The sequence below is a fragment of the Botryllus schlosseri genome, chromosome 13, assembly GCF_051294905.1.
Source record: "Botryllus schlosseri isolate E-star chromosome 13, Bs_hap1, whole genome shotgun sequence".
Classification (NCBI taxonomy): Eukaryota; Metazoa; Chordata; class Ascidiacea; order Stolidobranchia; family Styelidae; genus Botryllus; species Botryllus schlosseri.
Window position 1 is genome coordinate 14,976,042 of NC_137248.1, and position 17,112 is coordinate 14,993,153.

Below are 17,112 nucleotides of genomic sequence, written 5' to 3' on the forward strand. Positions count from 1 at the left end.
GCGTTTTCATGCGGCTTCGACACCCAAAAAGGTTGGGAACCACTGGTCAATAGTGAGCCTTCTTGCTGCGACTATTCGATTTCACGTCAATCCATCACAATGGTTCAACGGTCACACAAGGTGCCACTTCGCTCAGTATAAGTTTATTATTATTTTCATCATTTCAAAACACCACAAAACTGCGATACAAGGAAACGATAGGAAGGTTTCGTAACGACGTGGAGTATATTCTTTGAAATCAGACACCCACCTTGGTCTAGCCCAGAGGTCTCAAACGCGCGGCCCGCGGGCCGCATGCGGCCCGCCAGAGCATTTTGTGCGTCCCGCGACGACATTTTAGATGTGTCTAATATATCTTTTCAGGTTATAAAGTGAATATTCCCTCTTAAATTGCTCCGAAATCCTGAAACTATTCATCAAACTTCAATATCACATCAATTGCAAACGTTGCCGCAGTGGAAGATTCACTATTTCGCCACATTTCCAATTCATGATGACAAAACCTGACCCGTAGACGATTCGTGACTGAAATTTGTGAGTTGGACTTGGACGCGACCTTTTTTAGAATTACTCAGACTCGGGCTAACTCGATGGCAGAATGAAAATGACTCGAGTGGACTCGGAATACCGTGAATTAGTTAAAACCACGGACGCAACAAACTAGTCGCGTACAAGGGGGAGATCAGAAGGTTGCTGCTTGGTATTTCGCTAACTAAGCAAGTAGTTTTGGCAACCATCGGCAATCTTTTAGTTACATCTTTGGTCGCTAAACCATGTTATTAGGGCCACTCAAAGGTGCCGATAGTACCGTTGTGGTACGCTCCAACGATGTAACAGCAATGGACCGTTCGGCGTTCCGACATTTCAATCACTAGGACACATTCATCAATATATTTATATTATATTTATATATTTACTGCTCCTATTATTGAAGATATTTGGCCATGGGATTAATAGCCTACTTATCAGAAGGATACCCGAATCCGGGATTGGAATTACAATGCTCAGCCTTAAAATGTTTTGATATCAGATCAGTCTCTATCATCAATCTGTTAAATTCAAAATATTCATACTAGCTGCAAAATTATAACCCGATAGCTTTTATGATGGCATCATACGTTTATCCGTCCATATGGTGTCTATATCTTATAATTAATATATATTATATTTAATCGTTGAGTTGAGTACAACAACAATTATATTCAAATAGTTATAAATGTGATGATTCTTTTCGTGTCGTGCCTAAATTGATACAAGAGTAAATCACATTTTGACGATGTGTGTTTACTGTCGGTCTGCTGGATCGGCTCACTTTCAATAGGACAATTCATTCCCGCCAAATAAGGCCTACTTGGAAAGACATGGAATACCCCTATAAATGATGCGGCCCGCGGCGTCGTCAAAACTGGAAAACTGGCCCGCGAGCACATTTGAGTTTGAGACCTCTGGTCTAGTCAGTGAAATTAAGTCTCAAATCATAAAAATGCGTTCGGAGTAACTAGTAGAAGATTTCGGAACCTTTTGGATTCGCCTTCAAAATGAATAACTAATCTTTGTCATAATGGCATTGAAATTTTAACTGAATTTCCTTCAACTTATTGCTGTGAAGTAGGATTTTTTGCAATGATATCTATAAATAAGTTTGCGATTGGCAATTACACGTGAGGCTGTTTGTTATCCTCTTTTTTGTCTAGTCTAGATTTTACCACTGGATAACACGAAAACAGCATCAGCCTTGCCATTGACTTGAAATTTTATTACAGGCATTTTAGTGTACATTATGACGTCATCTTTGTGCTGTTTTACAATTAATTGAGTGCAAGCTGTAATTTGTCATTTTTTGAGGAGGGGTAATTGTCTCCCGTGATTTTCCTCTTGGGGGTAACGATATGAAAAAGGTTAAGAACCACTGGTCTAAGCAAAACAATAAAATCCCACATAATTTTTAATCCGCCATGTGCAGCACCGAGTCTCATGCAGGAAGCTTGTAGTTACGCTTTCTATACTCGAATGACCTTCTATAAAAAGGCTCATTGGCCAATAAGATAATAAGGCGATCTTTTGAATTTCAACCAATTAATGATAGTGTCAAGTATACATTCAACAATGTAAAGCCAGTTATTCTGGTTTATTACGTCAAGTGATATTTTGTAACGGTATTGAGTGCTCTTAGACGGCGTGTTATCCAAGTTATGCGAACTCCAGAGCAAGTTGCAAACTTCGCATAACCCCAATACAAGTACAAATAATAAATACAGCAGTGACAGCGATACGTAGACTCGGATCATAAAAGTCGAATTTGCCGAAAGGTTGGCAAAACAACAAGGGGTAAACAAAACGATCTTTATTCAGTCAATTCCCGTAAATTACACTAAAGTGACACTATAATCGTAAACCCCCGCACAGCGAGAGTTCCAAAGAGCAAACAAACCTTGACATGATTACCAGTGAATGAAAAGTTGGCGGAGTTCTGTAATTAGAATCTATAGTAGGCAAGATCTTGCCCGATCTTGCCATCGTACATTATAAAGGACTTCACTGCCGCGTCGGTTGATTATTTAGTTTAGAGTGTATGCAGGTCTATTGATAGATGGGCGATGTATCCTCCTAAATGGATAAAGTTCAGGTATAAGTTTCAGTTGATGCAAACGACCTCGCTTTGTGAACTGACTCAATTCCTATAATGGTCAGGTGTCAATTTCAGTATTGCAGTACCGTATGTTAAGACATCATGAACATATTCCACATTTGTATATTTCGTATACCGCCACAAATATAATTATGCTAACAATCATTTGCGTTGCCTGGGGGACGAAAGATGTATATACCTATCCTAGGGTTGCCAATTTTGGAATTCGAAAAGGAGGACACTATTTCAAAATCCTAAATGTTCGCTCACGGAAATCAGCTAATTTAGTTAGTCATCACTTTGGCTCAACTCTCCGATTTTACGTTACTTTGATGGCGTTTGATATAAAAACGGTCACTCTGATTCGACTCCTGGATGACCAGCTCGAACGTCCGCATTACCAATTTTGCGTCATCTATGCCGATTTTCAGTTGACCCTATTCATTAGCCTAGCTGTGAAAGCTGTAAAGGAGTAGGAATTGCCAAAAAGGAGGGCATTCAAGCGTCCACGGATAACATATACTCAATTTCTTGAAAAAGGAGAACAAATCCTCTTGAAGGACCACCTATAGTGACCCTCGCTTATCCTAATTTTGAGGTAATGTGGATTCATTACGTAAAAATGGATTTGTGAAGAAAATGGTTCCCACCTCCTCCCATGCGATCCTTCAAAATGTTCATCCAGGCTACGCGTAGGGTCACTACATTACAAACTGCACGATTTGTGAACCAAAAATTAAATGTCTTCTAAAAGATTTGCGATTACACGTTCCGTGAATCTATCTTTGATAGAAAATATACAGAAACAAATACTTTGTTCATTTTAAATTACAGTATATTATCACAAGGTGACACGCTTTGCATAGCGTACTCAAAAACACTGGCGATGATTCTGAACTGGAACAAAAACTATCAGTATAATTTCAATTCTCTATCGAAACGGTAATAACCATGTAGAGATGGTGCGAGCCCATGAATGGCTCTGACTCGTGTGAAAGGTTTTGTGTGAACGCGAACGTGAACACGATCCTATGACGCTACATGAAATCATTTGCTAATCAAACCTTAATTATCAGTAGGGCGATTTTTTTTTGACATGTCAAAAAAAGTCAAAATTAGGTCAAAATTGTAGCGTTAGGTCAAAATTTGTCAAAATTGTTTACAAAGTCAAACATTTTTTGACCTCTGCATTTCGTTTGTATCGCAGATTTTGCGCTGTCGGTGAACTTATCATTTGATATTTTACAGCTTGTAGCCTACTTTATAGGCCTACCGTTGTAAATAGCCCATCGTCTGCTCATTGTGAATCATAAACGGTCAAATAAAAAACAAATAGTGACATGGTTTTATGGTCAACGCACCGCAATATCCTAACTGAAGCAAGACTGCTCGGACATTGCATGGTTCTTATATCAAGAAGCGCAAGCTGAAAAATTGTGATATAGACAACATTTTCAGAATGAAGCAACACGGTGTGTCACCAGCAGTGTGCACACAACTTCAGTGTTGTCAGTCAACAACTGCTGCTGTTGAACGTTCTTTCTCCATTCTTGGCAAGCTACTTAGCAAGGACAGACACTTTCTACCTTAGAATGTAGGAAAGTATCTTTCGTTGTACTACAACAACTTTTAATTATTTCCACCATAATACGTAATGTAACTACTGGAATTCTTCATAGGGTCAGATTTCGTTAAAATACTAGTTTTTTCATGTAAAAATTTGTCAGTTTTTGAGCCAAAAACGTTTTTTCAGGCCAATCTACTTTGTACGAACAGACAGTTCCAACCAGAAATGAAGATAAGTAGTACAATTTTAACATTGTGTGCGAAAACACCTAATTTGCATACGTGAGGTCAAAATTTGGTCAAATTTCATTTTTTTTGGTAAAAAAAAGTCAAAATTTAGATTTTTTAGATCAAAATCTTTCTTTTTATGGGTAAAAAAAAAATCGCCCTACTTATCAGTAACGTGATGTATTAATGTATGTGTACTTGTACACGATACACGAAGACTCATGGCACATTATGCCACAATGCTGAAGTAAATGCTGACATTTGAAACATCATCAAATGTATTCGCTAGTACAATCAAATGCTATAATAGTTACATAAAATCAATATTTTCTGTCGCTTTGCCAACAATTTCCACGAGGACTTGCAAGCGAATATAAGCTTACGCCTTAACGGTCTGTACGGTATAGAGTGGACAATGTATTCGGCGTCTGACTATTGCTACATTGATATTGATCAGTGTAAAATGTGTTTCTATACTCGATACCGATATTACCCCATAAACATGTTATGCAGTAGCCAACACCCCAATCAAACGGATTTGGTTTTTATCATACAATAAAGATATCAAATCAAGATGCATCCAGTACGCCTAATAGAATTTTTACATTAGACCACTGAATATTATTTTCATCAATTTCACTGATTGGTTGCATAAGCACAGTTCACCGACTACCTAATTGTAATGCATTTCGTTCTTGATGTTGTGTGGTTTCAGGCAAAGTTGACAACAGAGAGTCGCTAAATATTCGTAAACGGAAAGCTGAATATTTCGAGCAAACCTTTGTAACAAAGAAAAAAATATTCGAAACTGGCATAGTGCATGCTCGTTTAGCGTTTAAATTTTTATGCTGCCAACGCCTTGCGCAGTCCGAAGTTGAAATACAAGGAACTGCAACCAAATATGATATAATGACGTGAAAAATTGTAACAAATGGCAGAGGTTCACATAGTGCAGAAGTTCGTTTGCGAACGCGAACCTCTAAATTTCAGAGGTTCTCACATAGACCGCCATGGTAGGTTACCAATTCGCCGAATGTGCTGTTAATAGATTGTCTAATGAACTCAGTCGTAGAATAACTCAACTCGAAATCACAACGTAAGGCTCTATATTGCATTTCGTAATTTGAAAATAGTAGTTCTAAGCATTATATAAGAGACGTACTAGTAGGGTTGCATTTAAAACAAAAATAAATTTAAAACAAAAATGTTTAAAACAAGGCCTTTGTTTAAAACATTTTTTTCTTCGTCGTGACATCACGAATATTCAATTGCGACGTCGCAGTGGATTGGCATTGACAATTGAAAATGTAAGGTAAATATTGCTCCTTCGACGAAAACGGCATCCAATCACTGTCATACACAGACCAAAAATATATTTAACGAGGACTACATCTTTATGCAGCATTTTAGGGTCGGCGGTCTTCATCGTCAGAACACCCATTCACCAATGATCTATATATACGTGCAAAAACTGTTGAATCGACGAAGATTTCGGAGGTTCAAGTCACCCCACATTGTATACGTCCATTAATTTGGGTGCAAATCGTCTGTGAGGTCATACTGCGTGTTTTTGGACGTATTTACTAGGCTTACCATACGTCCTCTTTTAAGAGGATTTGTCCTCTTTTTTGACTTTTTTGAAAGTGTCCTCGGAGGACGCCCTTTTGTCCTTTTTTTTGAGATTTTGTCCTCTTTTTTGAAAATTTAGGAAGATTTAGAGCAACTTGCGAGTGATATGCCGCATATTAGCACAGAAGTGAAGCTCCGGCGGGTATTTCGGAGTGAAAAACGGTGATTTTAGCCTGGAGCGAAAAGATGACCTTTTTTTATTTTTTTAGTCATCCACCTGGCAATGTGGAGAGAAAAAGGGTATTTTGAGCTCTGAGCGGAAAAGATGACCTTTTTTTTAGTCAACCGATCACAAAGTGGGAAAAATTAACCGGTTTTTGAGAATTTCACTCCGGTTTTGCAAGTTGCAATTTCTGAAAAAGTGTCCTCTTTTTTGATTTCCAAAATATGGTAAGCCTAGTATTTACACAATTACGGCATAATTAAACAACGTTTGAAAAGAAACACAATTTTGTTTTGTTTTTCAAAAAGGCATTTTTTTAAGACATTGGTTGAAAGATGTCTTGAACAAAGTGTTTTAAAGGACCGTTTGTTATAAATGCAATCCTACGTTCTTGCATGTGTAGATGGATTGTGTTGTGAAGGCGAAACCGGACGGGGATCCTAGTATTCCATTTTCCAATACCATATTATGTTGCGTCGTCATGAATAAAAAGAAGACATTTCACATTGGTATATTTCGTACTAAAACAAACAAAATTATGTTCGTGACCAGTTGCCTGTTCGTGAACTTATATCTCGTATGACAAATATACAATAAAAGATTTTTACCTGAATTTCTATGACAGCATATTGGTATATAAAATTGTGTACAACGATACATCATGAGCACTCACCTTTCAAATTTCGTGACTTATATGGGCAACTGGGAATACGAATCTGATGAAAATATAGATTCCGTGATTTGCGAGCTGGAGTCTTTTGCAAAACTCGAGGACTTCGAATGTGGCACAGCCATTGACGAAGAATTCCAAAAGTTGACCACATTGCTAAATATCGCGGAGGCGGAAAGGATTGGAACCGACATTTTGCACGGTATAGCGGATGTAAGTCTGCTATACTCGATTTGGGACATGGCCTTTGGTATGGGCGTGTATGTAGTGTCTACTCTGGGTCAGTTGGCAGTGAAATATACAGCAACCGAATTTACCGATCTGCGTAACAAGCTCGCTAGAGCAGATATCGATATCGCCTCGAATATTAACGAAGACGTTAAAACCTACATCGAAAAGTACAAACAAAACAACAGGCTAATAAGGGCTCGAGCGGCGGAAGGAATGGACGGTCGACAGTGTCGTTTGATACTGATGGAGTTTATGGCTTATCTACAGAAAAAGGGACAGACGGTTACTGTGCCGATTTTCAAGAAATATGCTGCATCGATCAAAAGGATCAGCACGTCAAACGAGATTAAAGATGTGTATAACGCACTCGATAACCTCAACTTAGGTGTGAAAAGTCAGATCGATGTGGATGAGCTCATGAAGACCTTGAAAGGATTGAAGCTACCTTTTTTGGCCATGGGAGCGAAGGGGATGATCCAAAATATTGCCTTACGGATCGTGGCGTGGAGAATGGACATTTCACAGAAAACAATAGCAGAACGAGCCCAGGAAGCAGGAATTACTGAAGAGTGCGAACCCAGTTCATTTGAAATGATGGACGCGGTCGGCTGGTTTGCGTTCGGAGTTGCAGCGGCGCTGACTGCCGTCGATGTCGTTCTGGAAATCATGGATGGTATCACTTTCGCCAAACAATGCAATGCAATGAGGGCCGAATTGCAAGGAAGAATCAAAGAGAGCTACTCATCGTTCTTCCTCAATATTCAGAAATCGTCAAAACTATACAATAAAGCAATTGCTGCAAATGGTACTGAGAAAGAAATTGATGCAAATGTCACAAAAAAAGCAAATACCGCATTTCGTACTGAGGCGGTACTAGCATCTGCAGATAAAAGTCGATGCTGCGTCGTACTTTGATGGAATTCGGATGTCACGAGTCTCACGACAAATATAGTCGATGACTTCACCAATGACGATTCATTCGATGCTTAGATTGATAATTGCAATGATCAAGAAATATATATTATTGTTAGCTTAGTATCTGGTAGCCTAAATGTTTGCCAATGGCAACGGCCATGAACTCTGTAATTGGTCAATATTCATTTGATAATTGTATTTGTGCAAAAACTTATGGAGACCACTGATTTCGTCACTGGAAGAGATCGTTCAATCTTTCTCTTCTGCTGGGCATTGTAGTATATTGTGATCAACATCCAGCAACACAGTCTGTTTTAAGTTAGGAAGCTCGCGTATTCAGCCTTTAAGCAATTTGTTCGCTAATATTCAAACATTTTTATGCACATGACGTCATATTTACTTATGCGACTGTTGAGGTTGATATACAAAGCTCGTTTAAAATCTTGTCTATTTGCTGACGATTTTATTTCAACGCGAATATAACATTCAATTATGTATTGAAGTTCTGTACCTTCCAGATTCATTATTATTACCATGTAGGACAGAGGTCTCAAACACGCGGCACGCGACGACATTTTAGATTTTTAATACTTTGACAGTGTATAAGTGTCACATATGTCTTTTCAGGTCATAAAGTCAAAATTCCCTTTTAAATTGCCCCGAAAGACTGAAACTATTCATCAAACTTCACTATCACATCAATTGCAAACGCTACCATGCAGCGGAAGATTCACTATTTCGCCACATTTCCAGTTCATGTTGACAAAGCTTGACTCTTAGACGATTCGTCACGGAAATTTGTGAGTTGGGCTTGGACGCGACCTTTCTTAGAAATACTCAGACTCGGGCTAACTCGATGGCAAAATGAAAATGACTCGAGTGGTCTCGGAGTGACTCGGAATGCCGTGAATTTGTTAGAACCATAGACGCAACAAACTAATCGCGTATCAGGGAATAGTAATAGATCAGAAGGTCGCAGCTCGGTATTTCGCGAACCAAGCAAGTAGTTATGGCAACCATTGGCAATCTGTCAGTTACATCTTTGGTCGACAAACCATGTTATTAGGGGCACTTACAAGTAGCGAGTACCGTAGTGGTACGCTCCAACGATGTAACAACAATGGCCCATTCGTCGTCCCGACAGCTCAATCACTAGGACACATTCATTAATATATTTATATTATATTTATATTTGTTTCTGCTCCTATATTTGAAGATATTTGGCCATGAGATTAATAGCGTACTTATCAGAAGTATACCCGAATCCTGGAATGGAATTACAATGCTCAACCTAAAAATGTTTTGATATCAGATCAGTCTCTATTATCAATCTGTTAAATTCAAAATATTCATAGTAGCTGGAAAATTATAACCCGATAGCTTTTATGATGGCATCATATATTTGTCCGCCCATATGGTGTTTATATCTTATACTATATATCAAGTACAACAACAATTCTATTCAAATAGTTATAAATGTGATGGTTCTTTTCGTGCCAGGCCTGAATTTATACAAGAGTAAATCACATCATACGACATGTTTTTACTGTCGGTCTGCTGGATCGGCTCACTTTCAATAGGACGATTCATTACCGCCAAATAAGTCCTACTTGGAAAGACATAGAATACCCCCTATAAATGCTGCGGCCCGCGGCGTCGTCAAAACTGGAAAACTGGCCCGCGAGCACATTTGAGTTTGAGACCTCTGATGTGGGATATATGAACCTTAGTAGTATGTAAGCGACAGTGACGTGCGGTGAGGTTCATGACTGGTGAGGCACGCCCCCCCCCCTTCAACATACAAGCACACACACAAACACGTACGCACGTAACAATGGAAGCGGGCATATATAGCATTTTCTGTGCACACCAATAGACGTTGCAATTCCATATCTTACAATACATGTAGGACCAGCAGCGTATGGGAGGAGTATGCGAGGGATGCGGCCGCATCCCCAAATGTTTCGGATATCCAAATATTTGGAATTTTTGTGAATTGTTATTTTAGTTAAACGATAATTTCAAAAGAATACTCTAATCTGTTTCCTTACTATATTACAATAGCATTGACAGAAAATTGTTGTACAATATACATGGAGTAGGTATATATTTAGGGAAACAGGTATATTTTTTCAAGGCAAAACTCTTGGTGTGCCCTTTATGGAATTAACGGCACCATGACAAGCGTATGAACCGAGCATCAAAGTTTCCATTATCCACTCATTTCGATTCAGATTTCAGCATATTATGACCGTATCCGCAATTCCGCATATCCGCTATGTAATAGATGGACTTTCGGCAATCTTCCACCATATTAGCTTGGTTAGCTTTTTTTCTCTTTCGAAATGGTTTCCACATAGTTATGATCTTGGTTTCTGCATATTATGACAGTATCACTGTCCGCTGTCATCGGTGGAGATTGGGCAATCTTCTGTCAAATTAGCCTGGAGCTCGCACGGTTGGCCTTTTCTCTCTTCGGAAATGTTTTCCACATATTTTTGATCCTGGTTTCAGCATATTTCGAACGTATCACTGTCCGCCCTGTCATCGGTGGACATTGGGCAATCCTCCTCCAGATTAGCCTGGAACTCCCATGGATAGCCTTTTTTCTCTTTAGAAATGTTTTCCACATATTTGTGATACTGGTTTCAGCATATTTTGAACGTATCACTGTCCGCCATGTCATCGGTGGGCATTGGTCAATCCTGCGACAGATTAGCCTGGAACTCGCATGGATGGTTTCCCACTCTCTAGTCTCTAGTTCTTGTCGTTTTCGCCTATCAAGTATACCGTATTGTTCACCGATAAAGTGCTGGTCAGTTGCTCGCTAACTTAAGGAATAGCAAAAAGTAGTGTAATAACTAAAAAGTCAGGAACGGTTTTGAATTTTGCCCAGGTAAACCATTGGACAAGCATCGAAAGAGAAGTTTTCGGACATTAACTGACATGCAAGACTGCCGTCAATCCATATCTGCATGCTGCATCCTGCAAAGAAGAGCATATAAAGTCTGCCAATTCTTCAATTGAATTTAGTGCTGAAGAGAACCTTAAACAAAGAAAGTTAACATTTACACTCATTTCTCGGCCACTTGGAATGGAACATTCACATTTCACACCCGTCAGTACTGGTACCTATTGACAGTGCACAAACACATGGAAACTCCTGCTCATGATATAACTACTGTGGCAGCGATTGTTTTGCAAGTGTCTCTTTCTTCAGTCAGTGCCAGAAACGAGTGTTATAGCGTCCAGTGACGATGCTTCGTCATCTGTTACGAATTTTGAAACCATTACAATGTCAAATATTGATCCGGCACTGAGCAATGATTTCATAAAATGTGCTGACGACGACATTGAGCCTCGTCCACCTATTTTACAACGCTACAACCCAAAGAAATATGGCGATGAGAAAGAAACACAAGAGATTTCTATCCAACTCTTCAAAACTCATCCCTGGTTAAATTGTAATGAAAATGACAAGACTATGGAACGCTGTCAATGCCTGAAATTCAACAAATCAAAGGATGGATTCAAGTATTCCCAATGGAGAATGCCTCATAAATTGGTTAATCATGCAAAGTCCAAGACTCATCTTTCAGCGATGGAAAAATGCAGACTACACTGCTGAAAGTGCATTTTCAAGATAAAAAAAAACTAAAAACATATCTCAGATCGACTATGGGTCAGACACGACTTATCAACAAGGCGGAATTTTACCTTTAATGTGAAACAACAAATATTGTCAGTATTGAGCACATCATTGATGTAGGCCCATTTGGTATGCATCATGGCGGAGACAAATACTTATTTTGAAATGGTAATACTGCGCATAAATATCCGAGCCTAGATTAATTTCGGATTTCGTTTCAGTGATGGGATATATTTGCTTTCACTTTATTGCAGTTTGTCCTAAATATGTGTAAAGTACTTCCCAGTGCGTCATCTACACTATTAAGTGCTTTATTTATACTTTTGTGGCTCTCTGTCTATTTCGGCGAAAAAAAATTTCGCATCCCCAAAAGTTTTTCCTCCCATACACCTATGTGTAGGACTGGTCGCTATTTTGCTAAATGGGCAAGTTTAGACGGATAGTAATTACTATCTGTTCAAGTACCGGTATAAATTATTCGAAGCGCATGAAAATAGCATCCTTAGTTACAAATTTGTTCAGTAAAAAAAACACTATTTGCCTAATTTCGAAGAAAAATGTACTAGGCCAAGTCAAAATACACTATAGTGTAAAAACACTAGGAGTGGCACCACTGACCAAACAACGACAACGCAGGCTATGTAAGTGTAGCTATCACATACCACAATTAGGGGTTATAGGTATTGCAGTCGAAGACAGCATAAAGGACACAAACAACGACAATTTAGCTTATGCAAGGAGCTATCACATACCACAATTTAACGTAGCTATGGATGTAAAATATCCAATTTTACGTAGCTATGGATGTAAAATATATAACAGGTACACAAGTGTAACGCTCTTGTGATCGCATTGTTGTAATATAATGGTCATTTGTTCGCTTCAGTGGTTTTCTGAATTTTTTCGCGCCTTGGCTGGTTGATTGGCTTTTGCTGGGTCAGGATGCTGATGATTGTCGTTTTAATATATTCTGTTAATTTGTAACTCTGCTGTGTGGTAATTGCACTGAAGAAGATTCCGAACGTTTAGGGAACATCGACGTTTCTGTTGAGTTAACACTACATCAGGGACGCTCCAATTTGGCGAGCACGCCAGGAGCTTTTTCATTGTGTGAATACCGTACCGAGAAAAATGCGAACCCGAACTTCTAGAAGAAGAAGATCAAGGCAGTTGGACGACAGTAAAGGCAGTAGGGAAGAGACTGTGGATAAGGATTATCTCATACAACGCTTGCATGAACTGGAATTAAAACTAGAGGCAAAGGATGATGTTTTAACGGAATACATGCAAGCATGCGACGAGAGATTTCAGGGACTAGTAGAAGCGGTAACGTTCATCAGAACAAACCTTTCCACTCCCCACAAAGTGCAGGAAACAGACCGTAAGCCAGAGATAGGACAAGAGGTGAGTGGAATAGCATCTTACTGTTTGCCTGAGGGAAAAATAACTGGGTCGGTTCAACGCCCCAAATCTGCCAGTGTGATGTCGGGTAGTGACTGTGAGCCAGATCCCAATGCAATCAGGTTCCAATCCACCGTAGCTCCGGTCCCGGTAGAGGTAGTGGACTCTCCTGTGAATAACTGTATGCCCAGGTGGATTAAGCATCCAGAAAGTTTTCGGGGAGACAGCTCTTCGAGCTGGAATGCCTACATCTGTCATTTTGAATCTGTTGCTGAATTAAACAAATGGACTGTTTCGGAGAAGGGGAATGTTTTGGCCACTTGTATGTTGGGACCAGCTCTTGAATGTTTTACTGAACTGGCGGTAGGTGACCGAAAGAATTATGAGTTGGTCAGGAATCATTTTAACCAACACTTTAATCCCCCTGGTTGTGAGTATGTCAATGGCGTCAAGTTTGACGACAGGAAGATGCTAACTTCAGAAACACCTGCGGAGTACGCTAGAACCCTCCGTAGCATGGCTCTTTTGGCGTACCCTTCCATGGACCCTCTGACTAGAGACCATGTCACGAAAAGCAGATTTTTACGTGGGCTAGAGGCGGATTGTAGGGTACATGTGTCATTGCATTCTCCGAAGACACTGGCAGATGCGGTGTCATTAGCAATGCAACACCATGCCATTGTTAAGCTGAGTGTTCAATCTCCCGTCGTAAGCTGATGTCAAAGCCGAAAACCTCTGGTGCTGAAGGGAATGTCCCCAAGGTGACTGGTCTGGTGGCACCAGTTCAGGCCGAGATGGAGAGTGCCATGTTGAAAAAACTAGATGAAATTCTGAGTATGCTGCAACGGGGATCGAGAGGATCATTCTCATGTTATCGTTGTGGAGAACGCGGTCATTTGAGAAAGAATTGTCCGCAGAAGGATGTTAGAAGTGATGAGTCCACTGAGCCAAAAAACGGGCAGAGCCGGGGATAACACCGGTTGCCCCTGTTCAAGGACTGATTGATGGTGACGGACTGGTAATGGACTTAGATAATGAGATTTCTTTGATAGAGGTTGCGGCGTTAGAAATTGCTAGTGGCTGGCTGGCCGAGGTGTCTGTAAATGATCAATGCTTTTATTTCTTGGTCGACAGCGGAGCAGCAACCACTATAATCGACATGAAGATGTTTGAATCTATTGTTGGGCATCTTAAACAGTGTAAGGTTGCGAAGCGTGCTGTCGGTAACAGCCCTGTTAAAATCGCTGGGACCACTGATGTTTCATTGAAGATTGATGATGTATTCGCTGTGCAGACGGTGTTAGTAGCTCATGTCGGACTTTTAGTTGGTCTGCTTGGACTGGATTATTTGAAGTCGCATGACTATATTCTGCATTTGGCTAAGGGATACATGTATCTTGATGGACATCGTGTTAAATTGTACCGATACGTCGAAGTGCCGTGTTGTAGGGTGACAATTCAGGAACGAGTAACTGTTCCTCCGCTCTCACGAATGTACGTGCCGGGGAAGCTAGGATGCTCATGGCCTAGTGGTGGTGCGGATCTGGTTGCGTTTGTCGAGCCGATAGCAACTGAGCACGAGGCTGTGGAGTTGATGATACTTCCGTCCATAGTGGATCCTGCCAAGTCAGAAGTGCCCGTGCTTGTTGTGAATCAAGGTTCCAAGAAGGTTGTCTTGGAGGAAGGTGCACTGCTGGCCGTTGCTAAACCGCAATTCGTTGCTGCCGCTACTGAAACGGAACGTATCATTCCTGATGGGAATAGCAAGGATTTGCCACAGCATTTGGAAGATATGGTTCACTCTTCGAGTGATTTGGACCGAGAACAACTGCTACATGTGGCAGCATTGGTGGGTGAATACCAGGATGTGTTCGTGGGACCCGATGGTAAACTGGGGCGAACTTCAGTTGCAAAACATCGTATAGTGACGGATACAGATAAGCCAGTTAGGATTCCACCTCGGAGAATGGGTTGGGCACGGAGGAAACTCGCGGAAGATGCGGTGGACAGCATGCTTGAAGAGGGAGTGATTGTGCCTAGCGAGAGTCCGTATTCGTCACCGATTGTTTTGATACCGAAGCGGGATGGAAGTATGCGATTCTGTATTGATTTCCGTAAGGTGAATTCTATCACTTACAAGGATGCGTACCCTTTGCCAAGGATAGACGATATTGTTGAATCTCTGAATGGTGCAAAATGGTTCTCGACTCTAGATCTGGCTAGTGGTTATTGGCAAGTGGAGATGGATTCTGCTAGCAGGGAGAAGACGGCATTCAGTTTACTGGGTAAGGGGCACTTTGTTGTAATGCCATTTGGTCTTGCCAATGCACCAGCAACATTCGAACGAATGATTGACCGCGTCCTGGGAGATTTACTCTGGAACAGCTGCTATGCGTATTTAGATGATGTCATGATTCATGGACATGATTTTGAGTCCGCTCTGGGTAACTTGCGGAAAGTTTTTGAACGTTTGCGAGGCGCTGGATTGAAACTGAAGCCCGGTAAATGCAAATTGTTCATGAGAAAAACCACCTACCTTGGCTTTGAGATATCTGTGGATGGTGTGCGTTGCGACCCAAGCAATGTGGCAGCTGTTACCGAATGGGAGGCACCCTCGTCTGTGAGCGATATACGCAGTTTCCTGGGTACAGCAAACTACTACAGAAGGTTCGTGCCTGACTATGCTACACTGGTTTCACCACTGGTACAACTAACGCGGAAGAATGTGAGTTTCTCCTGGACAGAGGAGTGTCAAGCATCTTTTGACAAGTTGAAGAAACATTTGACTTCAGCTCCTACATTGGCATTCCCAGTTTGTGATGGTGAGCTTATACTGGATACTGATGCGAGTGGTACGGGAACCGGTTGCGTACTGTCGCAACTCCAAGACTCTGAAGAGCATGTCATTGCCTACGCGAGCAAAACGATGTCGAAGGCTGAGCGACGGTACTGTGTGACAGAACGTGAGTTGCTTGCTGTTATTCATGGTGTCAAAGCATTTCGGCATTACCTGTTTGGTCGACCATTCCTGATACGTACGGACCATGGTGCATTAACATGGCTGCTCAGTTTCAAGGAGCCTGAGGGGAAAGTCGCTCGATGGCTATCTATTTTGGGGATATATGATTATCGAATTGAACACAGAGCTGGCAGTAAACATGGAAATGCAGACGGGTTGTCTCGGCAGAAAAGAAAGTGCAAACGCGAGAACTGTCCAGACTGTCAGGAATTGTATGATGCTGGTAACGGTGACATTCCTGTTGCACTGTGTGCTGTGGTCTCAAGTAACCAAGACCAGACTGTGTCCAGTAACTGGTTGGAGTCTTACTCTTTGCATGACATCAAAAAGTGGCAGACTGAAGATCCTCATATATCTGCAGTTGTCGCCTGGCTGCGTAGAGTGAATACAAAACCAGTTGGTGAAGCAATTCGAAGTGAATCTACCGAAACCAAAAGGTACCTGGCACAATGGGACCTCTTGCTACTTTCACAGGGAGTTCTGTACAGGAAATGGCTTCCCATACAAGGTGAAGGAGAATCATTTTATCAACTGTGTCTTCCACGCAGACTTCGGCAAGAGATTTTTCGCAATCTGCATTGCTTACGAACGTCTGGGCATCTTGGCTCGAGTCGTACTTTTAAGAGTATTAGGTCACGATTCTACTGGCCGGGGTTCAAGAGGGAGATTTTACAGTGGTGTAAATTCTGTAAAGTATGTGCTTCAACCAAGATGACTCATGGTCAACGCAGAGGAGACCTGAAGCAGTCGATCTGTGGTACTCCGATGGAACGCATCGCGTTGGATTTCATTGGCCCGCTGCCAGTTACGGAAAATGGAAATGAGCATCTGTTGGTTGTGACAGATTATTTCACGAAGTGGGTTGAATGCTATCCACTGCCGAATCAACGCGCAGACACTACTGCAGATACCTTAGTTACCAAGTTTTTCAGTAGATTTGGAGTACCAAGGCTGATCCACTCGGATCAAGGGAGGGATTTTGAATCGAATTTATTTGCCGATATGTGCAGGC

The 17,112-nt window shown here is 41.0% G+C and overlaps 2 protein-coding genes across 2 annotated transcripts in view; both read left to right on the forward strand.

The window, feature by feature from the left end:
* Positions 1-9,861, forward strand: part of LOC145453226 (uncharacterized) — a 555,138-nt gene extending 545,277 nt beyond the window's left edge. The window contains exon 2 of the mRNA XM_080331208.1: positions 6,303-9,861. Within this exon, the coding sequence (XP_080187334.1) occupies positions 6,877-8,031 (1,155 nt within the window). The 5' untranslated portion in view covers positions 6,303-6,876 and the 3' untranslated portion in view covers positions 8,032-9,861. The remainder of the gene's footprint in view (positions 1-6,302) is intronic.
* The window catches only part of LOC145453228 (uncharacterized), a 378,716-nt gene that overhangs the window by 252,314 nt on the left and 109,290 nt on the right, over positions 1-17,112 (forward strand). The window lies entirely within an intron of this gene.